The sequence below is a fragment of the Entelurus aequoreus genome, linkage group LG19 (assembly GCF_033978785.1).
Source record: "Entelurus aequoreus isolate RoL-2023_Sb linkage group LG19, RoL_Eaeq_v1.1, whole genome shotgun sequence".
In the NCBI taxonomy this organism is placed as follows: domain Eukaryota; kingdom Metazoa; phylum Chordata; class Actinopteri; order Syngnathiformes; family Syngnathidae; genus Entelurus; species Entelurus aequoreus.
Window position 1 is genome coordinate 38,710,069 of NC_084749.1, and position 25,878 is coordinate 38,735,946.

The 25,878-nt window shown below is 39.8% G+C and overlaps 1 protein-coding gene across 2 annotated transcripts in view; it reads right to left on the bottom strand.

The window, feature by feature from the left end:
• Positions 1 to 2,333: 2,333 nt before the first annotated feature.
• Positions 2,334 to 25,878, bottom strand: part of LOC133635361 (carboxyl-terminal PDZ ligand of neuronal nitric oxide synthase protein-like) — a 264,836-nt gene continuing 241,291 nt past the window's right edge. For both annotated transcript variants that reach the window (XM_062028500.1, XM_062028499.1), the window contains exons 11-13: positions 13,784 to 13,980; positions 13,584 to 13,705; positions 2,334 to 4,653 (exon numbers count right to left, since the gene is read on the bottom strand). In XM_062028500.1, the coding sequence (XP_061884484.1) occupies positions 4,065 to 4,653; positions 13,584 to 13,705; positions 13,784 to 13,980 (908 nt within the window). In that variant the 3' untranslated portion in view covers positions 2,334 to 4,064. The remainder of the gene's footprint in view (positions 4,654 to 13,583; positions 13,706 to 13,783; positions 13,981 to 25,878) is intronic.

Consider the following 25,878-nt stretch of genomic DNA (forward strand, 5'->3'; position numbering starts at 1 on the left):
GGTCTGAGGTGTGTTAATTGGTCCCAATAATTGGCTCCACAAAGGGTGGATGTGGACAATAATAAATGTTAAACTTTAAACTATCCAATTTTTGTAATGTTTGTTGGTAAAAAAGTCGCAGACTCAATTAATTCGCTCAGTTTGAGAACAAGTCACCTGTGGCTTGCTGCGTGGATTACAAAGTGAGAGGTCATGCTGTCTTTAAGATGTTTCTCACAGATCTCTTTTTTCGTCAAAAATAGTTAAAAGTTCCTCCTCTCATACTGTATGTCCGCTTACATGTTACATGCTGTGCGTTCTACTTGTCTTCCTCTAGCTTTCACTACATCCCATAGGGCTGGGCACATATTCACCTACTCAGTGGCCTAGTGGTTAGAGTGTCCGCCCTGAGATCGGTAGGTCGTGAGTTCAAACCCCGGCCGAGTCATACCAAAAACTATAAAAATGGGACCCATTACCTCCCTGCTTGGCACTCAGCATCAAGGGTTGGAATTGGGGATTAAATCAGCAAAAATGATTCCTGGGCGTGGCCACCGCTGCTGCTCACTGCTCCCCTCACCTCCCAGGGGGTGAACAAGGGGATGGGTCAAATGCAGAGGACCAATTTCACCACACCTAGTGTGTTTGTGACAATCATTGGTACTTTAACTTAACTTTAACTTAAAATTAACTGCTATTTAATGCAACCCCACACCCTCTTGTACAGTGGGTTTAAGAAAACCCTTATCAGAGAAACTTTTCGATTTACGAGCCGCAGACCGAATAAAAATATGCTTTGGTGTACAAAGAGCCTTTGATCTACCCTCTGTGTGCCCACAGGGCTACCATGTTGTGCCTGGAAGCACATCCATTGCTGATCGATCTCTGGTGCTCACTTCTTGTTCAGTCAGCACAGTTAGCTACCATGCTGCTTTGGTTGCTTTTGAAGTGGGTTTTTTTGCCCTTTTACACATTTATTTCTAGTTTTGCTAGCCAATAAGAGTCTAAAGAAAGTATTGGGCAAGGGAATTGTGGTTTGAAGCATTCAAGAAGTATCCACAGCGTTGTTGACAATGCCTTCCCCTTTCTCCCTGCTGCAGACAAACCGACAAGCGAAAGTCGCTGTGTGTGTGTGTGTGTGTATATATATATATATATATATATATATATATATATATATATATATATATATATATATATATATATATATATATATATATATATATATATATATATATATTAGGGCTGCAACTAATGATTAATTTGATAATCGATTAATATGTCGATTATTACTTCGATTAATAATTGGATAAAATAGACGAACTACATTTCTATCCTTTCCAGTATTTTATTGGAAAAAAAACCCAGCATACTGGCACCATACTTATTTAGATTATTGTTTCTCAGCTGTTTGTACATGTTGCAGTTTATAAATAAAGGTTTATAAAAACAATAAAATAAAATAAAATAACAATTAAAAAAAAAAAAAAATTGCCTCTGCGCATAGCATAGATCCAACGAATCGATGACTAAATTAATCGGCAACTATTTTTATAATCGTTTTTAATCGATTGAATTAATTAGTTGTTGCAGCCCTAATATATATATATATATATATATATATATATATATATATATATATATATATATATATATATATATATATATATATATATATATATATATATATATACACTACCGTTCAAAAGTTTAGGGTCACCCAAACAATTTTGTGGAATAGCCTTCATTTCTAAGAACAAGAACAGACTGTCGAGTTTCAGATGAAAGTTCTCTTTTTCTGGCCATTTTGAGCGTTTAATTGACCCCACAAATGTGATGCTCCAGAAACTCAATCTGCTCAAAGGAAGGTCAGTTTTGTAGCTTCTGTAACGAGCTAAACTGTTTTCAGATATGTGAACATGATTGCACAAGGGTTTTCTAATCATCAATTAGCCTTCTGAGCCAATGAGCAAACACATTGTACCATTAGAACACTGGAGTGATAGTTGCTGGAAATGGGCCTCTATACACTTATGTAGATATTGCACCAAAAACCAGACATTTGCAGCTAGAATAGTCATTTACCACATTAGCAATGTATAGAGTGTATTTCTTTAAAGTTAAGACTAGTTTAAAGTTATCTTCATTGAAAAGTACAGTGCTTTTCCTTCAAAAATAAGGACATTTCAATGTGACCCCAAACTTTTCAACGGTCATATATATATATATATATATATATATATATATATATATATATATATATATATATATATATATATATATATATATATATATATATATATATATATATATATATATATATATATATATATATATATATACACACACACACATATATATACATTTACTAGTACAGGGACTTTTGTCGAGGCTAGGACCAATTATAGGCAACTCAGCTTCACTATACAAACTTTTCGATTTACGAACCATGTTCAAGAACCACTTAAGTTTTTAAATGGACTTTCCACTGTACTGTATAACACCTTATATTATGTTCAAAGTCTACAAACTTTTACTAAAATATGGACCTTTGTCGAGGCTGGAACTCATTGTTAGTGTTTCTATAGTTTCTTATGGAGACGTGTGTTTCAATATACAAACCTTTCTATTTACGAACCCTGTTCGAGAACCAATGAAGTTCGTAAATGGAGGATCCACTGTTATTCTCTCTCTACTAATGCACCAAGTGTCCCAAAACCACTACACAGAAGCTTCATGGGAAAATTCTGTGTGAGTTTGGACCCAATTTTGGCTACATCAGGAATGATGTTGACCCAAAAGTAGAGTAGTAGTTGAGAGTGTAATAATCATGTATTAACGTAAATCGAGGTAGAAGGTTAAATTAATCGGGATTTTGCCATAATCATAAGATCATGTGAGATTCTAAATTGGTGTTGGGTCAGAATGGTTATGGTGTGCAGTACCATCAAAAAATGTGGGGTGTGTAACAAATAAAAATCTATAATATTACATACAAACATACATATGATATAATGTGTGTATCCTGCTTAAGCAACTAAATTCCCTTAAGTCAACGTGACACACGATTATGATATTTGAATTACATGAATATGAGTGTATATAAGCATATAAAAGCTAAATCGACTCTCCTTTGCACGTTACAGTTTGTTCGTAGGCTGAAAATGGCCGGAAAGAACAAAACGTCTGCAGTGTTTGTCAGTCTCTTGTTGTGCGATCGCTCGTTGCCAGAAATTGAAAGGAAACTTACATTCTAAAACAAGGAGAGAAAAAGGAGTGGGAGAAAACAACAGTCAGCATCAACAGTGTTGATCTCATTTCCAGTTATGTTAATTTAGTATACGGTTATTATAGTATAGTCATTATTACTATATCAATGTTAAAAGTTCGACCAAGCAGTCGGTCGTTCAAATGCTAGTCTGCATTTAAAAAGCAGCAAAAGATAATCAAAATGTCATGATCCGTGGCCCGGATCATGTTTTTGTCATGTTCTGGATCATGTTTTTGTTATGTTCTTTTATTTCTGGACTCCCTTAGTTCCTGTTTTGTGCACCTCTGGGTTTGTTTTGGTTTCTATTGGGATTAATTGGGTTCACCTGCCTCTGGTTAGTGGTCGGCACGCTCACCTGCAGTCGACCACTAATCAGAGAGCTATTTATTCACCTCTCTCGCCACACTCGTCCTGGCTTCTTTGTTTGCCTATGCAACAAGTTACGTGAGTATTGACTATCTCTATTCTATGCTAAGTGGTAGCCTTAGCTTCCAGTGCGATCAGCACATTTTTCCGTCGGCTTGTTTCCTGTTTCTTGTATCTCTTTGATTTTCGAGGAATAAATCATGTTCCTACCTGCAAGTCCTGTCCGGAGTCGGCCGTTTGCATCCCGGGGGAACGGACCTCGCAGTAAGCTGCGACCCCCCGACCGTAAAACAAAATCATATTTGGCTTCTGAAATACTTTCTCAATTAACTTTTCCTGAAGTGGTCGATATAGAGCGATGGAATTAATGTAAGAGAGTATTAGAACTACATTCTGAAGGGATATTAAGACAGGTGTGACTCACACTGAGATGTTACCCATGGATCGGTTATTCAAAGGACAGCAGGTCTGGGTGTGATTCTGCGTCATCAACATCCACTCCATTGTCTTTCCAGCAGGGGCTGCCATTGGCCAACAGGGCCTCCTCGCCCAGGCTGATACGGCAGGGAGTATTCCCAGTGCTCGGGGTGGAGGCAAGTCTGGAGTCCGGACCTGAAGGCTTCTTGACTCTGGACTCCAGCAGTGGGGGATCTTTGTTGATGAGGTCTGGCACAGAGAGGTGGAGCTGGTGTTCCTCTGCATCTCCTCCACTTGGTTCGTCTCTCACTGTATCGACTCTTCCATCGCTGCCCGTTTCGGTCTCATCGGCTTGGTCGTCAGTAGAGCTGATCTCTGCCGACGCGTCTTCCAGCTCTGTCTTCTGCACTTCATTGACGCTCCTTGGCTCCTCTTTGGCGATAAGCGGTGTCTTGTCAGGGGAGGAGGGCGGCGAGGACGGGTCTGCTGCGTCCAGAGAGGAGACCACAGGGTCAGACGAGATCATCATGTCCTGGGTGGTCTTTAACGCCCGAGGGAGCCGCTTCTTTCCTGACGACGGTGGTGGGTCCAAGCGGGGGATGGTGTCAAAAGCCATAAGACTGGATATGAGGAGTAGAGAATGTTGGAGACAAAAAAAATGCAAAGTTGTTAGAGGTAGGAAAAATAATCGATTCTCTGAACGTGGACGATGCTAAATGGATGGACACATTTCCAAACATCAAGTATTTACAAGTGTGAAACTATTTGTTAGAATAATTTTATCGAAGTTATCACAAAAACTTTGTGTTGAAATGAGTTCCCGGCGAGAAGACCAAAAGCTGTCTTTGAACCTACCAAGAAGAAGGCTTGTAAAACTCCACTGTGTAGGGGGGGGGGAGCAACATGAAGGTGTTTCTGTTTCTTTCATGTATTGTAATCAACAGAAAGATATTGTCTGACCCAAGAACTACAAAGCGGAGAGGAAGCAGGGCCTGACTCCACTCCAGGCACCGCTTTTTTAAACTCTTTTACAAACCTGTTTTTGAACTCTTTTCCGACCGTTTTTTAAAACTCTTTTACGAACCTCTTATGGAACTCTTTACGACCGCTTTTTGAACTCTTTTACGAACCTCTTTTTGAACTCTTTTACGACCGTTTTTTGAACTCTTTTACGAACCTCTTTTTGAACTCTTTGACGAACCTCTTTTTGAACTCTTTTACGAACCTCTTTTTGAACTCTTTTCCGACCGTTTTTTAAAACTCTTTTACGAACCTCTTTTTGAACTCTTTTACGAACCTGTTTTTGAACTCTTTTCCGACCGTTTTTTAAAACTCTTTTACGAACCTCTTATGGAACTCTTTTACGACCGTTTTTTGAACTCTTTTACGAACCTCTTTTTAAACTCTTTTACGAACCTCTTTTTGAACTCTTTTCCGACCGTTTTTTAAAACTCTTTTACGAACCTCTTATGGAACTCTTTTACGACCGTTTTTTGAACTCTTTTACGAACCTCTTTTTGAACTCTTTTACGAACCTCTTTTTGAACTCTTTTACAAACCTGTTTTTGAACTCTTTTCCGACCGTTTTTTAAAACTCTTTTACGAACTTCTTATGGAACTCTTTTACGACCGTTTTTGAACTCTTTTACGAACCTCTTTTTGAACTATTTTACGAACCTCTTTTTAAACTCTTTTACGACCGTTTTTTTTCAACTCTTTTACGAACCTCTTTTTGACCTCTTTTACGAACCTTTTTTTGAACTTTTTTACGACCGTTTTTTGAACTCTTTTACAAACCTCTTTTTGAACCCTTTTACGACCGTTTTTTTCAACTCTTTTACGATCGTTTTTTTAAACTCTTTTACGAACCTCTTTTTGAACTCTTTTATGACCGGTTTTTGAACTCTTTTACAAACTTCTTTTTGAACTCTTTTACGAACCTCTTTTTTGAACTCTTTTACGACCTCTTTTTTGAACCGACCTTTTCTTTTGAACTGTTTTGTAATCAAAGGCGATGGCTGTTTACGACCCCGTCCTTTAGGAAGCAGCTGTTGCCATGTGGTCAGGGAAGGTCCAAATAAAAGAAGGACGCGTGCAATCCTTTGGCAGAGCGTGCTGAGACACTGTGCAAGGGTACAGTGTCCAGGCGTCTCTCCTCAAATTGAGCCAAATTGTTTAATTCTTCACCCACATCTGCGGTCCTCTCCAAGGTTTCTCATAGTCATTCACGTTGACATCTCACTGGGTTGTGAGTTTTTCCTTGCCCTCATGTGGGCTCTGAACCGTGGATGTCGTTGTGGCTTGTGCAGCCCTTTGAGACACTTGTGATTTAGGGCTATATAAATAAACATTGATTGATTGATTGACTGAAATAATTGAAAATTATAAAATATAGTAACAGTTACTTTCATCCCATTGATTTTTTTAACGTTGAGGTTCCAGGCAATCTAATTTTCAGTGAATGTATAGGATAGGCCAGGGGTCGGCAACCCAAAATGTTGAAAGAGCCATATTGGACCAAAAATACAAAAACAAATCCGTCTGGAGCCGCAAAAAATTAAAAGCCATGTTAGATACAGATAGTGTGTCATGAGATATAAATTTAATTAAGATGACTTAAAGGAAACTAAATGAGCTCAAATATAGCTACAAATGAGGCATAATGCTGCAATATGTACATATAGCTAGCCTAAATAGCATGTTAGCATCGATTAGCTTGCAGTCATGCATTGACCAAATATGTCTGATTAGCACTCCACACAAGTCAATAACATCAACAAAACTTACCTTTGTACATTCATGCACAACGTTAAAAGTTTGGTGGACAAAATGAGACAGAAAAAGAAGTGGCATAAAACACGTCCTAGAGAGTCGGAGAAAGTTATACATGTAAACAAACTACGGTGAGTTCAAGGACCGCCAAAATTAGTAGGACAAAACGGCGCTCGCCAAATACTCAAATCAGTGAAGCATGTTTAATAGAATAAACAGTGTGCTTTATAACAATTAGGGAGGTTTGCGTCATGTTTGTCCTCCTACGGAAACCATATTAAAACAAAAACTTTTTTTTTTCCCTCATCTTTTTCCATTTTTCATACATTTTTAAAAAAGCTCCAGAGAGCCACTAGGGCGGTGCTAAAGAGCCACATGCGGCTCTGGAGCCGCGGGTTGCCGACCCCTGGGATAGGCAAATATAAGGATGACAGCACAGATATCTTTTTTGTTCAAACAACGTTAGTTGGCGAAATGAACGACATTTTGCAGCACTTGGTCTTTTACGGCATGGTAATAAACGAACGATAATAAATGCATGCTTTTATTTTGTCGATTATCACACACGACGGGAAGTCGCACAGGTGATAAGCATGACAGCTTGACAGCATGCTAGGATATAAATGTCAGACACAGACGATAGTTTAAATTTCCAAAAAATAATGACATTTAGATTATGTGCTGGGTAAACAGCACTATTTCTCAGTCGGTGCATGGACACGTGTGTGACTATGACAGTAACAACTGTTTGCTTTGAATATTTTTGAATAATAATTGCAAATATGCTGACAGTTTTTAGTTGGTTTAAAATGCTTCTTAAATGACATGAAGTAGTACATATAACCTTTGAATTAGGAGTATTGAAAGTTGTATCTGTGTTGGCCCTGTGATGAGGTGGCGACTTGTCCAGGGTGCACCCCGCCTTCCGCCCGAATGCAGCTGAGATAGGCTCCAGCGCCCCCCGCGACCCCGAAAGGGACAAGCGGGGAGAAAATGGATGGATGGATGGATGGTCTTGACAGCTAAGTGCCCATTGTTTGATTTATTAGTGGTCAACGCAGATAAACTCAGCCAGCAGAGTTTGTTGTCCTCTGTTTGCTGTCCATGTGGCCTTCATGCAGCCACTTTGTGCACCTGTGCACCTCGCTGATAGTCCCTCCCAGTCGCCTTCCTCCCTGGAAGAGCATGATATTGCACACGAGAACCGTACGTGCACACGCATTGATTGTTAACGGTCTGAAGTTGCATTGAAGGATCCCCCTAGTTCAGGGGTCGGCAACCTAAAATGTTGAAAGAGCCATATTGGACCAAAAATACAAAAACAAATCTGTCTGGAGCCGCAACAAATTAGAAGCCATATTACATACAGATAGTGTGTCATGAGATATAAATTGAATGAAGAGGACTTAAAGGAAACTAAATGAGCTCAAATATAGCTACAAATGAGGCATAATGATGCAATATGTACACATCGCTAGCCTAAATAGCATGTTAGCATGGATTAGCTCGCAGTCATGCAGTGACCAAATATGTTTGATTAGCACTCCACACAAGTCAATAACATCAACAAAACTCACCTTTGTGCATTCACGCACAACGTTAAAAGTGTGGTGGACAAAATGAGACAGAAAAAGAAGTGGCATAAAACACGTCCTAGGAAGTCGGAGAATGTTAAACATGTAAACAAACTAAAGGTGAGTTCAAGGACCGCCAAAATTAGTAGGACAAAACGGCGCTCGCCAAATACTCGAATCAGTGAAGCATGTTTAATACAAACAGTGTGCTTTATAACAATTAGGGAGGTTTGTGTCATGTTTGTCCTCCTACAGAAACCATATTAAAACAAAACAAAAAAATGTTTCCCCTCATCTTTTTCCATTTTTCATACATTTTTGAAAAAGCTTCAGAGAGCCACTAGGGCGGCGCTAAAGAGCCGCATGCGGCTCCAGAGCCGCGGGTTGCCGACCCCTGCCCTAGTTCGTATTTTGTTGCAGAAAATAAATTACTATCGGAGAATAGTCATTTGTGCAAAAACGATACACACAAAATAAAGGAAAATGGAACATTAGATTACCTGTCTTCAAGGAAAAGAGCCATTTGCACGTCCAAAGTTAGTCCAAGACTGGCCTGCAATCTTGAATATTTATTCGTGTTTTGGCTCTTCTTTAGGGTTTTTTAGACGTACAGCGTCTTTCTTTTCTTCCTCTGATTTCCTCTTTTGGGTTTTTTAGCAGTATATGCTGGAACAGCAAGCGCAGGTATTATATCTTTACTGCAAACACGTTTGCACCGTCCACATGAGGAGGCTCCTTCTTGGACTCCTTTCTCTCAATCCTGTCATTGGATCTAAAGGGGCTGACCGCCAGGAAGACAAATGACTTTTTGTCTTCCGGGGTTTTATTTACTAAAATACTTAATCATAATGCACAGACAGCATGCAGATGTAGGATTTTTTTCAGAAATGATTGCTGTTACGATTAGAGATGTCCGATAATATCGGACTGCCGATATTATCGTCCGATAAATGCTTTGAAATGTAATATCGGAAATTATCGGTATCGGTTTCAAAATTATCGGTATCGGTTTCAAAAAATAAAATTCATGACTTTTTAAAACGCCGCTGTGTACACGGACGTAGGGAGAAGTACAGAGCGCCAATAAACCTTAAAGGCACTGCCTTTGCGTGCCGGCCCAGTCACATAATATCTACGGCTCTTCGCACACACAAGTGAATGCAAGGCATACTTGGCCAACAGCCATACAGGTCACACCGTGACCGTATAAACAACTTTAACACTGTTACAAATATGAGCCACACTGTGAACCCACACCAAACAAGAATGACAAACACATTTCGGGAGAACATCCGCACCGTAACACAACATAAACACAACAGAACAAATACCCAGAACCCCTTGCAGCACTAACTCTTCCGGGACGCCACAATATACACCCCCCGCTACTCCCCCCCCCCCACACCTCAGCCCCGCCCACCTCAACCTCCTCATGCTCTCTCAGGGAGAGCATGTCCCAAATTCCAAGCTGCTGTTTTGAGGCATGTTAAAAAAAATAATGCACTTTGTGACTTCAATAATAAATATGGCAGTGCCATGTTGGCATTTTTTTCCATAACTTGAGTTGATTTATTTAGGAAAACCTTGTTACATTGTTTAATGCATCCAGCGGGGCATCACAACAAAATTAGGCATAATAATGTGTTAACTCTACGACTGTATGTATCGGTTGATATCGGTATCGGTAATTAAGAGTTGGACAATATCGGAATATTGGATATCGGCAAAAAAGCCATTATCGGACATCTCTAGTTACGATATACTGTATGATGGTAATATGATTACCGTATTTTTCGGACTATAGTCGCAGTTTTTGTCATAGTTTGGTCGGGGTGCGACTTATACTCAGGAGCGACTTATGTGTGAAATGATTAACACATTACCGTAAAATATCAAATAATATTATTTAGCTCATTCACGTAAGAGACTAGACGTATAAGATTTCATGGGATTTAGCGATTAGGAGTGACAGATTGTTTGGTAAACGTATAGCATGTTCTATATGTTATAGTTATTTGAATGACTCTTACCATAATATGTTACGTTAACATACCAGGCCCGTTCTCAGTTGGTTATTTATGCCTCATATAACGTACACTTATTCCGCCTGTTGTTCACTATTCTTTATTTATTTGAAATTGCCTTTCAAATGTCTAATCTTGGTGTTGGGTTTTATCAAATAAATTTCCCCCAAAAATGCGACTTATATATGTTTTTTTTCCTTCTTTATTATGCATTTTCGGCCGGTGCGACTTATACTCCGGAGCGACTTATACTCCGAAAAATACGGTCGTTTTTTTTAGTTAAAGAATATAACTTAGATACACCACCAGTATTAAGTCAGTTATGATTCACTTAAAAGGGGAACTGCACTTTTGTTGGAATTTTGACTATCATTCACAAACCGTATGTAAGACAAAAAACATACACTACCGTTCAAAAGTTTGGGGTCACATTAAAATTTCCTTATTTTTCAATGAAGATAACTTTAAACTAGTCTTAACTTTAAAGAAATACACTCTATACATTGCTAATGTGGTAAATGACTATTCTAGCTGCAAATGTCTGGTTTTTGGCGCAATATCTACATAGGTGTATAGAGGCCCATTTCCAGCAACTATCACTCCAGTGTTCTAATGGTACAATGTGTTTGCTCATTGGCTCAGAAGGCTAATTGATGATTAGAAAACCCTTGTGCAATCATGTTCACACATCTGAAAACAGTTTAGCTCGTTACAGAAGCTACAAAACTGACCTTCCTTTGAGCAGATTGAGTTTCTGGAGCATCACATTTGTGGGGTCAATTAAACGCTCAAAATGGCCAGAAAAAGAGAACTTTCATCTGAAACGCGACAGTCTATTGTTGTTCTTAGAAATGAAGGCTATTCCACAAAATTGTTTGGGTGACCCCAAACTTTTGAATGGTAGTGTATGTTTATATTTTTTTATGCACTCTAATTTGTTAATAAATGCGACCAGAAGTCAGCTTACAATGGAGCCTATGGGAGTTGCTCTATTCTGCCGACAAACCCCTAAAACACATCCAAACACTTCCATTATAGTTATATATACACACTGTAAGTAAATATGTAGTGTAGTAACGGGCACAGTTATAATAACATTTAATATCTACGTATTTTGCTCATTTTAAGCATACGAACGCAATCATTTCCAAAACCCATCACAACGTTCACTTTTTTTCCAAACAACATCACTGATTACTACTTACTGCAGACTTCATGAGAGCCGACAAACATAATAAAACATCACTTACTGTACAATTAGCCTTTATTAGATTACCGACTGATAAAATATTTTCATAGTCCTGTTTAGATGAAGAATGACTCATAATCATTGCGAAGAAAAGGGGGGTGGAACCAAGCATCTTTTAGTGTCTTTCTCGCCATTTCCAGGTCTAAATTGGCTGTCAAAGTGTACCAACATGTCGGATTACATCCTTGTCCTTCTACCATCAAGGTGAGAGGCTTTATCTATGATCTAAAATAAACATCCACGAGCAGGGAAGCGAGGAAACAGGTTACCACTCGATGATGTCAACATAAGCACACACACTAGTGATCTCGGCGTCACTATCAATAGTTTGTTTGCGCTTATAATAGCAATATCATTAATACTTGGTTAATATTCAAGTCAAAAAATGTAAATGGAGTATTGTTGGCGCTTTTTGGAAGTGTTTTTATTGGGTTTTATGGGCGAAATAGAGGACCTCCCATTGGCTCTGCTGCAAGTGGGCTTTTATTTACGTTTATTTACGAGTTAAAATGCATTCAAAAAATACATCCGTCGTCATGTCTTTCATAATCACTGTGAACGATAGGCAAAATAAAAAAGTGCAGTTCCCCTTTAATGGGGTAAATAATATCTTATTTTCAATAAGTACATCACATTTTTCGTAATTCTTCTTCCTTGTGTGATAGAAGTACCGTATTTTTCGGACTATAAGGTGCACTTAAAATCCTTTCATTTTCTCAAAACTCGACGGTGCGCCTTATGTACGGAATAATTTTGGTTGCGCTTACCGACCTCAAAGCTATTTTATTTGGTACATGGTGTAATGATAAGTGTGACCAGTAGATGGCAGTGACACATAAGAGATACGTGTAGACTGCAATATGACCCAAGTAAACAACACCAACATTTTATATGTTCCATTGAAAATATAGAACATTACACACGGCGCTCAAAAGTCTATCAACATGTTTTAGTACGACTTTGGTAAGCTATGAAGCTGCACTGCTTGATGGATTGTACTGTGCTTCAACATACGAGTATTATTATGGTGTGTGTATAAGGTAAGACATATTATCTGGCATTTTGTTTCGCAAAATTATGCAAAACCAACTTTTCTTACCTACTGGTACCTGCTGATCTGTATTTGGGATCTGAATAAGTCCTGGAAATTTGCTCGTGTCCGCCTTTTTAGTCCGTGACGACAACGTAGTCGATAAGCTTCTTCTTTTTTCTCTATCTTCTTGTTATGGGACATTCATCCTCCTTTGTTGCCATTTCTAATATAAAGTAGTGTAAAGTTCTTACTTATATCTGTCAGTAAACTCGCCATGAAAGCACTAAAACATACCGGTGTAGTGAGTTTAATTATTCACCCAAGAAACTGTAGTTATTAGAGAGTTCCGGTCGGACGGTTTATCACGGGACACATTTGCGGCGTTGTTGTTGCACTAGTGAGCCACGGTTGAGGAGATGCTGCTCCGTTATTGATTTAAGTAAAGTCTGAATGTCATTAAAACAGTTAGCGCCATCTTTTGACACTTCTTCCACGCCCGTCCTTGCACGCTACACCGCTACATCAAAGATGACGGGGAGAAGACGCTGTCGAAGGTGAGCCACGTAAATAAGACCGCCCACAAAACGCTGCATCCTGAAGCGACTGTCAGAAAGCGGCTTGAAGATGATCTGTAAAACATAATCTATGCAACATTTTGACCAAAGAACCACCATTACATGTTATGTAGACCACAAGGAAGTGTTTTACATTTAGAAAAAAATATAAATAATATGACTCCTTTAATGCGCCCTATAATCCGGTGCGCCTTTTGTATGAACATAGACCTGATTAGACCTGCTCATAGGCAGTGCGCCTTATAATCCGGTGCACCCTATGGTCGGAAAAATACGGTAATTGTTTACATTTAAAAAACTAAAAGATACGTGTGTGTGTGTACCTGTTTGTAGAATTTTGGTCAATTTCCATGCGACTCCACACAGCACCAACATTCTTGTTGACCTCGGTGACCCCAATGTCCCCAGCATGACTGGACTCCTTTCTTCTCAATAGGTCGTTGACCTAATTTGACAAAAATTTCAATCAGCTCACTAGTACGTCGACTGGAGCTTAAAATACACGTCTGACAATAATACCAACCTTTGCACCAACAGCCTTTCCAAGATTAAAAGCATTTTTTAGCCTCTGTTGACCTCCAGAGGAAGGAGAATCAGAGGAGCAGGCGCTCAGGTTGGAGTTTGGGGATGCCGGGGATCGTTTTGCAGGGGGCTGGCCTTGCCTGGGGATCTGAGGACTCTGTTGCCGGGCAACAGAATTCTCAAACATACTTTGATCAACTGCAAAAGAGAAAAAGACGACACAATGAACTGAGGGGATACAGTTGGCGGTCGCCAACAACACCATGTATGATGGCATTTCACTATATTCTGATGTGGAGGCATTTGGGGAAGTTTTACAGTCGTTTCATGGTACGCGCTTCAAATATCATTACATCTTCAACTCCTACCTCATAATCAACACATCACAGTAGCATCGGACACTCGGCGCTGCACTGAGACTGCTATCAGCTATCAACAGCTGTAGAGACAAACTCTCTTGGTTCAAGATGCACTTCATCTTCGACGTCAATAATGCAGCTTTGAGCTACGTGGAATGACAATGCAGGATGCATGATTGTCGCCGCGATTGTTGACCGAGTTTTTTGCAAAACAACACACGACCATGGTCTCAGCACAGTCCAGTTCTAACTTAGAGGAATTACCCAGGATGTGACAAATTATTTCCAAGCCGTGGCCTTGTTTAAACCATAGCAATGACGCTCGGAGGTTCTTCCGGGCAACCAGTGAGTGATCTAATCTATAGGACAGTGGTTCTTAACCTTGTTGGAGGTACCGAATCCCACCAGTTTCATATGCGCATTCACCGAACACTTCTTTAGTGAAAAATATCTATATATATTTTTTTTAAATTCAAGACAAAGTTATATGTTTTTGTACCGGTGCACAACATGAACCATGCATGAACATCACCTTGTTCAAAGAACAAAACCAACACAGTGCATGAACTCACAACAAAGTACACACCTGCAAATCAGTGTGACTTCTGCTGTTGCCGTATCCATAATACGCCGATAGGGAGAAGTTTTTATTTACACGATGAGTCGGGTGTGTCTCCACCTCTGCGGCTGGGGGTCCGCCGAACCCCTGAGACCGACTCACGGAACTGTGACGACCGGGTCGCATGGTGATGCGGGGTTTGTTCTCCCAGGATGCAGACGGACTTCGGACACAACGTGCAGGTAGGTAATGATTTGTTTAAGAAATAAATCGGACGGGAACAAAGCACGGAAGGCAAAAACCAAAGGGGCTAGCGTGGAAGCTAGCAACAAACAAAGCCTAGCGTGGATGCTAGTATACAGGTAGCAGGAATCAAAAGTCGTTAACTGTTGCGTGTAGCAAATTAGGAAGCCAGACTGACTGATCGGAAAAGGCAGTATTAAATAGTGCTACTTATTAGTGCTCGGAGAACAGGTGAGTTTCCCGAACCCCAATCAGAGACAGGTGGAAACAGAAAACAACCCCAGGGGTGCACAAAAACGGGAACTGAGGGAGTCCAAAAACCAAACTGAACATGATCCCGGCATCGGATCATAACAGGAACCCCTAGGGTTCGATCGAACCTAGGTTAAGAACCACTGCTATAAGAAAACACACTCAAGGCTACTATATTGTAATATTTCATGTTTAGAGGGCGCTAATAATGTTAAAAAAATATATTTATACGGTCATGAGCAGTTTTTTATGCTCTATGAAAATCTAAATGTATTAATAATAATCCTACTTTGTGGAAATGCATTTATGGCCATGTCCAGTACCGTGATAAACGAGGCACAGCTGATCATGTAATGATGGTTTGAAGCAGCTTTTTGGAAGATGTCCCATTTGGCACAAGAGAACACTTCTAAATGTATACGAATAGATGGTTGAGGCCCTTAAAGAGCATTATATGAATGCATGCAAGGTCTAAGGCCCCGTTTACACTGCACACCAAATCTGATTTCTTTGGCCTCAAGTGACACAGATGGGATATTTTTTTTTTTTTACCAGTCTAAACGTTTCAAAGTGCTTCAAATCGGATCTTTTCGCATCAGATTCGGACCACACCAGTAGGTAGAATCTGATCTTCTCAAATGTGACTGCAGTCTAGATGTAAATGCGACCTGACTGCGACTTTTAGGTCATCTTTGGGCACCAGGTCGTTGGTGTGCGCAGCACAATCATTGACCTTCTGACAATTCTCTTCTTGTTCTTCACTTCACAAACCCCCTAACACAGTCACTATGTTTCCATGCACTAAATTAGTCTGATTTCTCAAATAGTTCAGTTTTGTGTATGTTCACACCTACATGTGAAGTCCCAGTGTCTATGCACTCTCTCTCATGCGACTATTGGTCATACGCCGTGTGCCTTCCCCGTACACTGGGGGGCGCTTATTTCATTTTAGCACGGAACAATGTATGGCTTTTCTGGTTGACTATGGGGTCACCCCAGGCATCTGCGGCTCCGTACAATTCAACAGCCTGGCTCGGTTGTAGCTTATGTCCGCTGTAATATTGGCACAGATGACCAAATATTCTGTCTCTAATGGCTATGCTGATGTTAAATAGCAGACAGCATCAAGAAATGATCTTCGATTGTGCTACGAACATGACGCTACTACACTGCAAAAACTGAAATCTAAGTAAGATTAAATATCTCAAATAAGGGTGATATTTGCTTATTTCCTCTCTTATAAGATAATTCTTCTCACTAAGCAGATTTTATGTTAGAGTGTTTTACTTGTTTTAAGGGTTTTGGTCCTAAATGATCTCAGTAAGATATTACAGCTTGATGCTGAGATGTTATGACCTATATTGAGTAAAACATGCTTGAAACTAGAATATCAACTGTTGCAAAGCTGTGTCATCAACACTCACAAGTATAAAACGACTTTTTTAAAGTAATAATGTCTTATTTCAAGCATGAAAAAAAATAAATCATGATTTTGACACAATTGTGTCTCATAATTAAAACAAATGACAGCCAAATGGACTTTGCTGTTTTATTTTCACTGAAACAATAGAAAAGATGTACTCATATTGTAGTACATTTGGCACAGTACAGTAAACTGACAGTTAATATTTAAACATTTAACATTTGACATTTCTAACAATTTTGAACAGTAATAGTTCATGCACAATTAGATAAATTCCTCAAAATTACAATTAAAACATTGACTGAACGAGCACGCACTTGGCGTGATGATGTCATGTTATCGATGGAAAAATGCATTTTTAGACAATATGATTTGCCTGAGCGGCTAGTAGACCCCGAGAGTAACAAGCGGTTGCCTTTCCATTAAGAAAAATAAATTAGTTTTTAGTATAAGTTTGCTGGTTTCAAGAAATGTAATGCCGAGTGCATATCATTATGTCAAGATAATGGCACTAGCATTTACTTAATTTAAGAATATTTTTCAACATATTGAGCAAAAAGGTCTCTTTTTTTTCTACCAAGAAAAGTGCACTTGTTATTAGTGAGAATATACTTATTTTAAGGTATTTTTGGGTTCATTGAGGTTAGCTAATTTTACTTGTTTTGGAAAGTCTTGACAAGCCAAATTTTCTTGTTCTATTGGCAGATAATTTTGCTTAGTTCAAATAAAATACCCCTAATTTTTGTATTTTTTTGTTTTGTTTTTGAACACTGACTTTTTGCAGTGTATCAAGAATGAATCGGAGCAGATGCAGGTCCGAAACAAAGAAAGGTTGGTGAGAGAGATTTTTCAAAGGAATTTTAGACGGAAAATCATGGAAACAAAACTTTTGAATGTCTCGGAGTTCATCGATAAAGCTCTGTGGATTGATTGAAGGAGTTTTAAATGAGAAGGAAAAGACTGTTCCTTCCCCGGCCAATACTGTTCCAGTTGAAGGTTGCTATTGTTCTGGACTATCTTGCCAGTTGTGTGCAATACAAAGTTATTGTTAATCAGTTTGAAGAGCACAAATGCAGCGTGAAGAAGTTTGTGTACGCTTTATTCTTTGCCTTGTAATATATCTCCTTTACTCTCTTTCATCTCATTCGTACTTTGTTCGGGAGTCCAAATAAAGCCGGCATTCTCCATTTCCTTAGCAACTTTCTTAAACAAACGTCTGTTTTTCTTTCTTTCTCCCATCGATGCACTTAGAATATTCCATTGAAATCTGATTTTTTTTTAGTGCATGGGAACGAAGTCAGCCATGGACTAAATTAGTCCGATTTCTCAAATAGTTTTGCTCTAAGTAAGCATCCTACAACCCATGGAAACACCTTTTTCCGATCGTGTTCGGTTTTTAAAAAGCCGGACTAACACACCTGGATTATGCGATTGAAAACCAGATCTCTGTAGTGGAGTGTCCCGCTGGAGGGGACCCATTGCATCGACGGGAGAAAAAAAGAAACGGGTACCATATTTTTCGGACTATAAGGCGCACTTCAAATCCTTTCATTTTCTCAAAAATCGACAGTGCGCCTTATAACCCGGTGCGCCTAATGTATGGAATAATTCTGGTTGTGCTTACTGACCTCGAAGCAATTTTATTTGGTACATGGTAGGGATGATGTTTGATTACAAATTATCGAGTTCGAGTCTATTATCGAATCCTCTTATCGAACCGATTCCTTATCGATTCTCTTATCGAGCCCAGATAGGTTGTTGTATATGGAAAAAAACACACAATATTTGGTTTAACAAAAGCTCACTTTTATTATATAAGAAAACAATTTAATCGAATAAATAAATAAATATTGACTGTTACCCCCCTAAAAAAATAAAATAAAATAAATAAACATTGACTGTTGTTACCCAAAGTATATTAAGTGGGATTTTTCAGAAAAACAAATATATACAGTAACACAAAAACAACCTGTCTCTGTGATCAATATAGGTGTATAAATAATAATATAGTGTTAAATAAAATCAGTCCCTTGGGCAAAAAACTGAAAATAATACAGCTCTCCAAAAAGTGCAATTCTGCTGCTATTTGACATAACTGTTTGTTATGATGCTTTGACATTTTTGCACTTTAAAGAAAGAAAGAAAATTCTATGAAGAGAAAAGTTGTTTGCAAATGTGGTTACAATGCTAAAAAATGAAAAGTTAAAGCTAAAAAAAGAAATACACTTTATTGAGTTAACATTATTTCTTTATAGGGGGAAAGATGTTATGAGCTAGGGAATATAACAACTACACTCCCGACGAGCATGCGCGGTAGCCCCGAAAAGTGTTGTTGCATGTCGTCACCCGTGAAAGTAAACGTTAAGAACTCAGCCAACACGCCTCGTCTGCATTATTTATAATTAGACAGACAACACATATACAGTGTGAAAAACAAAAGTTAAAAAAGGGAGATATGTTGTATATATATATGTATGTGCTGCGGTTGCTTTAAGAACGTTGCGCCAGCTGCCGTAAAGGAGGTGCGTTGCTAGCCTGGTTGCTATGTTTCCGGTTGGTCGTAAAAGTGTTCTTCATGAGTTTGTACCCTGCTCAAATCTCTCAGTAAAGTTATTCATTGGATTATACCTTTTGTTTTGAACTTTATTACACCTCGGAGCGCTTTTTCCCGTCCATTGTTTTCCTGCTTTCGCTATCTGAGCCTAATGACTGAGCTACGTGACTGATTTGTCGGGACGGGATTCGTTCCGAGGGATTCGAATAAAGAACCAACTCTTTTCTTTACTATAGTGGTCTCGATAACGGGTACCGGTTCTCAAAAAGGGATTCGAGTCCGAGGACTCGGTTATTTTCTTATCGAACAACCGGGAAAACCGGTTTCGAGTATCATCCCTAGTACATGGTGTGATGACAAGTGTGACCAGTAGATGGCAGTCACACATAAGAGATACGTGTAGACTGCAATATGACGCCAGTAAAGGACACCAAAACTTTAAATGTTCCATTAAAAATAAAGAACATTACACACGGCACTCAAAAATCTGTCAAAATGTTTTAGTATGACTTTGAAGCCGCACCGCTTGATGGATTGTCGGCCCATTACGGCTACCGTAGTCAGACATACAAGTATTACTATGGTGTGTGTATAAGGACCACAGAATGGCACCCATTAGCAGACATATTATCTGGCGTTTTGTTTCACAATATTATGCAAAACCAACTTTTCTTACATATGACCAATAGTCTTTTTAGAGAGTGTGCATGGACACTGGGACCTCACACCAATGTTTGAAAAAATATACAGTACAGGCCAAACGTTTTGACACACCTTCTCATTCAATGCGTTTTCTTTATTTTCATGACTATTTACATAGTAGATTGTCACTGAAGGCATCAAAACTATGAATGAACACATGTGGAGTTATGTACTTAACAAAAAAAGGTGAAATACCTGAAAACATGTTTTGTATTCTAGTTTCTTCAAAATAGCCACCCTTTGCTCTGATTACCGCTTTGCACACTCTTGGCATTCTCTCCATGAGCTTCAAGAGGTAGTCACCTGAAATGGTTTTCACTTCACAGGTGTCATAGTTTTGATGCCTTCAGTGACAATCTACAATGTCGATAGTCATGAAAATAAGGAAAACGCTTTGAAATGAGAAGGTGTGTCCGAACGTTTGGCCTGTACTGTATATATAAAAAATACGTACATATTTGAGCAATTAGACCAATTTAGTGTTTGTAAACATAGTGACTGATCTGTCCATGTTTTCTCCTGTAGTAGCGTCTTTCTTGTTCATTTACGGAATCCTGTGTTCTGTCGAAATGAGCCTCTTCGTTGAAAAAAAATCGCTTTACGCTGCTTATACCTTAAGTTTGGAAACGCCAATTTACACATCAAATAGAATTTTCGCCCGGAAAAGGGTGGAATGCAGTGTTTCCCATAAACTGCCAAGCTACCTGTGGCAGTGGGGGCATGGCTATGGGCGTGGTCACCATGACATCATCGAGTAATTTGCATAATTTACTACATTGATATGATTTTCTCTAAAAAGGCTCAAAAAATGTATACTTACTAATTAATAATAACAGTTTTGTTTTAAACGTCCATCCATCCATCCATTTTACAATATAATTACAACACTTTATGTACATATTTATATACAGATTTGAACAATAAGTTATTCACTGAAATATATTTATTAATTGTGGTTCTTACAAAAAATATATCTTATAAAATATAAAAGCTAAAATGTCTCTTAAAGCTCTGCCCCTTTAATTAGTGCATACTAAATAATTTAACTTTAGCCTACTACTACAACCATATTATTTACCAGCAACATAAAGTGAAACAGAGGCACAGGTGTCCTGCCACAGTCAGTAACAAATAAACAGAAAACAGTAGTGGTCAAATACAAATAAGGCAACAAGAGAAGTATCCTACACTTCTCTTTTGTAAAGTAAATCTGAACAGCCTATATGGGCATCTACATCAACTATATGATTTGCCTGAGAAGCTGGACAGGACAAACAAAAAATTATTTATTTTTTACATTTTTTAATTTGTGACGGACGTAATTCTTTCGTGGCGGGCCGCCACAAATAAATGAATGTGTGGGAAACACTGGAGTGCCATCTCCGGGTTGGGGAGGAGACCCTGCTCCAAGTGGAGGAGTTCAAGTACCTGGGAGTCTTGTTCACGAGTGAGGGAAGAGTGGATCGTGAGATCGACAGGCGGATCGGTGTGGCGTCTTCAGTAATGCGGACGCTGTATCGATCCGTTGTGGTGAAGAAGGAGCTGAGCCGGAAGGCAAAGCTCTCAATTTACCGGTCGATCTACGTTCCCATCCTCACCTATGGTCATGAGCTTTGGGTCAAGGACAAGATCACGGGTACAAGCGACCGAAATAAGTTTCCTCCGCCGGGTGGCGGGGCTCTCCCTTAGAGATAGGGTGAGAAGCTCTGCCATCTGGGAGGAGCTCAAAGTAAAGCCGCTGCTCCTCCACATAGAGAGGAGCCAGATGAGGTGGTTCGGGCATCTGGTCAGGATGCCACCCGAACGCCTCCCTAGGGAGGTGTTTAGGGCACGTCCAACCGGTAGGAGGCCACGGGGAAGACCCAGGACACGTTGGGAAGACTATGTCTCCCGGCTGGCCTGGGAACGCCTCGGGATCCCCCGGGAAGAGCTGGACAAAGTGGCGGGGGAGAGGAAAGTCTGGGCTTCCCTGCTTAGGCTGCTGCCCCCGCGACCCGACCTCGGATAAGCGGAAGAAGATGGATGGATGGATGGAAATAGAATATCAAATAAAATAACCACTTACTTGTAGCTAGCTACCTGCACATGCAAGTGAAGTTGAGGCCTATGCGTGTTTATGCTGGAGTCTGTTAAAGATCACATTTTACTTGTAGTGTACACCATCAGTTGGACAAATCAGATTAAAAAAAAAAATCAGATTTGCAGTGTAAACGTAGTCTTAATGACTCAAATCATGTTTTGATCCACAGACAATACATTCCTGGAAAGATGCATTCACTTCAATGAAAATGAACCAGGAATGGGGAAAAAACATTAGAAAACAAGTGAAGCTCGGGGGCTTTCAATCCACTCGAGATGGAAGATCTTACCTCATGAAGAGGAACAGTTCTCGGAAGCAGGTAATGACACAAGGCAAAGCAATCAGAATTCAGAGCATTTGAAACTCTCAAGAGGTAAAGCACATTGAACTACTTTTGTTTAATCACAGAACTGAATCTGATTCATGGCACACAGGAGAGCGACCCGTAATGACTTAGAGTGCAGCCTGGCATTGGACACACATGTCTGAGTGATGCATTGTCTCGGCCTGGATAAAAAGGAGGGGGGGGGGGAAATGCTGCTATTCAGAATCGAACGGGAGACTCAAAATCTGGCAGAGTAAGTGACCTTGAAGCCGACCTGGATGTGCAAGCATTTCACTTGCGTCCCCAGAGATTGGAAAAAAAGCACATTAGTCAAAGGACCGCAGGAAAATGTAATGCAGCATTATGAATCACCCTGGTCCACGCAGCATTTACCTGTGAGAAAGGTCAGGGAGATAAGGACACAAATACCAGAACAAAAGAATGTATTGCACACTTCAGTCATCAGATTGCATATTATACTGAAATCATTTAACATAAAACATTGTGCCAGTCTTCATACATACTTTCCTAGGTCATTTTTTGGCACTCTGCATATGTTGTACAAACATATACTGTACATGCATGCTGAACACAAGAAAAGGGAAAAATAGAAGGGTGTAGGAATTGAAAATGACAGTAGATACAGCGATCACGGCGTCATATTTAACATTTCTCCGTCTCCAAACACAGCAAGTCCAGTTGATGCCAAATAGCCCAATTTAGGTCTCATTTGACCACATCACATTCTCCCCAGCCTTATTCATAAATAGTTGAGATGTTTACTGTCAGTACTTGAGCCTTCTTGGACCTTAAAGCCGTGGCAGAATCTCAACCCAGTGTGTCAAAGGCCTACTGAAATGAAATGTTCTTATTTAAACGGGGATAGCAGATCCATTCTATGTGTCATACTTGATCATTTCGCGATATTGCCATATTTTTGCTGAAAGGATTTAGTAGAGAACATCGACGATAAAGTTCGCAACTTTTGGTCGCTGATAAAAAAAAAGCCTTGCCTGTACCGGAAGTAGCGTGACGTCACAGGTTGAAAGGCTCCTCACATCTGCACATTGTTTACACCAGCAGCGAGAGCGATTCGGACAGAGAAAGCGACGATTACCCCATTAATTTGAGCGAGGATCAAAGATTCGTGGATGAGGAACATGAGAGTGAAGGACTAGAGTGCAGTGCAGGACGTATCTTTTTTCGCTCTGACCGTAACTTAGGTACAAGCAGGTTCATTGGATTCCACACTTTCTCCTTTTTCAATTGTGGATCACGGATTTGTATTTTAAACCACCTCGGATACTATATCCTCTTGAAAATGAGAGTCGAGAACGCGAAATGGACATTCACATTGACTTTTATCTCCACGACAATACATCGGCGAAGCACTTTAGCTACAGAGCTAACGTGATAGCATCGTGCTTAACTGCATATATAAACAGAAGAAATAAGCCCCTGACTGGAAGGATAGACAGAAGATCAACAATACTATTATTACTATTAAACTCTGGACCTGTAACCACATGGTTAATAATGTGCCGCCTGGCGAAGCCTAGCAATGCTGTTGCTAACGACGCCATTGAAGCTAACTTAGCTACGGGACCTCGACAGAGCTATGCTAAAAACATTAGCTCTCCACCTACGCCAGCCAGCCCTCATCTGCTCATCAACACCCGTGCTCACCTGCGTTCCAGCGATCGACGGCGCGACGAAGGACTTCACCCGATCATTGATGCGGTCGGCGGCTAGCGTCGGATAGCGCGTCTGCTATCCAACTCAAAGTCCTCCTGGTTGTGTTGCTGCAGCCAGCCGCTAATACACCGATCCCACCTACAGCTTTCTTCTTTGCAGTCTTCATTGTTCATTAGACAAATTGCAAAAGATTCACCAACACAGATGTCCAGAATACTGTGGAATTTTTCGATGAAAACAGAGCTGTTTGTATTGGGATACAATGTGTCCGAATACTTCCGTTCACTCCGTGACGTCACGCGCATACGTCATCATACGTAGACGTTTTCAACCGGATATTTCCCGGGAAATTTAAAATTGCACTTTATAAGTTAACCCGGCCGTATTGGCATGTGTTGCAATGTTAAGATTTCATCGTTGGTATATAAACTATCAGACTGCGTGGTCGGTAGTAGTGGGTTTCAGTACGCCTTTAATTACGTTTTTCTTGTCGACTGTGCTCCCAATTCCCTTGAGATCATTAACCAGTTCACCCGTGAAATTCTGGGCTGGTATTTCACTTAACCAAATACAAATTAACTCGGTGCCTTTATTGAGTGGATTTTGGGTTAACAGTCCGTTTCACTCTGTGAAAATAAACCTACCACAATGAAGGGTCTCTGACTTGTTTTCAACATTGGCACATTTAACAACTTGAGTTTTGAATGAACTTGTTTTCCCTAAAATAGTTTACTTTTAGGCTCAATCCCAATTTTAATCCTACCCCTTGTCTTTGCCTTTTGCCAAGAGAAAACACAAGGACGCCATTGTTTTCGATGTAGCACGCATATAGCACATGAAAATAATTGACATTGCAGTAACATTACTAGAGATGTCCGATAATGGCTTTTTTGCCGATATTCCGATATTGTCCAACTCTTAATTACCGATTCTGATATCAACCGATACCGATATATACAGTCATGGAATTAACACATTATTATGCCTAATTTTGTTGTGATGCCCCGCTGGATGCATTAAACAATGTAACAAGGTTTTCCAAAATAAATCAACTCAAGTTATGGAAAAAAATGCCAACATGGCACTGCCATATTTATTATTGAAGTCACAAAGTGCATGTTTTTTTTTTAACATGCCTCAAAACAGCAGCTTGGAATTTGGGACATGCTCTCCCTGAGAGAGCATGAGGAGGTTGAGGTGGGCGGGGTTGAGTCGGGGGAGGGTATGGGGTAGTGGGGGGTGTATATTGTAGTGTTCCGGAAGAGTTAGTGCTGCAAAGGGTTCTGGGTATTTGTTCTGTTGTGTTTATGTTGTGTTACGGTGCGGATGTTCTCCCGAAATGTGTTTGTCATTCTTGTTTGGTGTGGGTTCACAGTGTGGCGCATATTTGTAACAGTGTTAAAGTTGTTTATACGGCCACCCTCAGTGTGACCTGTATGGCTGTTGACCAAGTATGCATGGCATTCGCTTGTGTGTGCGAAAAGCCGTAGATATTATGCAAATGCAGTACCTTTAAGGCACGCCCCCAATATTGTTGTCTGGGTGGAAATCGGGAGAAATTCGGGAGAATGGTTGCCCCGGGAGATTTTCGGGAGAGGCACTGAAATTCGGGAGTCTCCCGGGAAAATCTGGAGGGTTGGCAAGTATGACTGGGAGACGCAACTGCTCTGTACTTCTCCCTACGTCCGTGTACCACTCCGTACAGCGGCGTTTTAAAAAGTCATACATTTTACTTTTTGAAACCGATACCGATCATTTCCGATATTACATTTTAAAGCATTTATCGGCCGATAATATCGGACTGCCGATATTATCGGACATCTCTAAACATTACTATACATCTAACAATATAAAATAATTTACATGACAGTAACATTACCTTAACAATATAAAGTATACAGTGC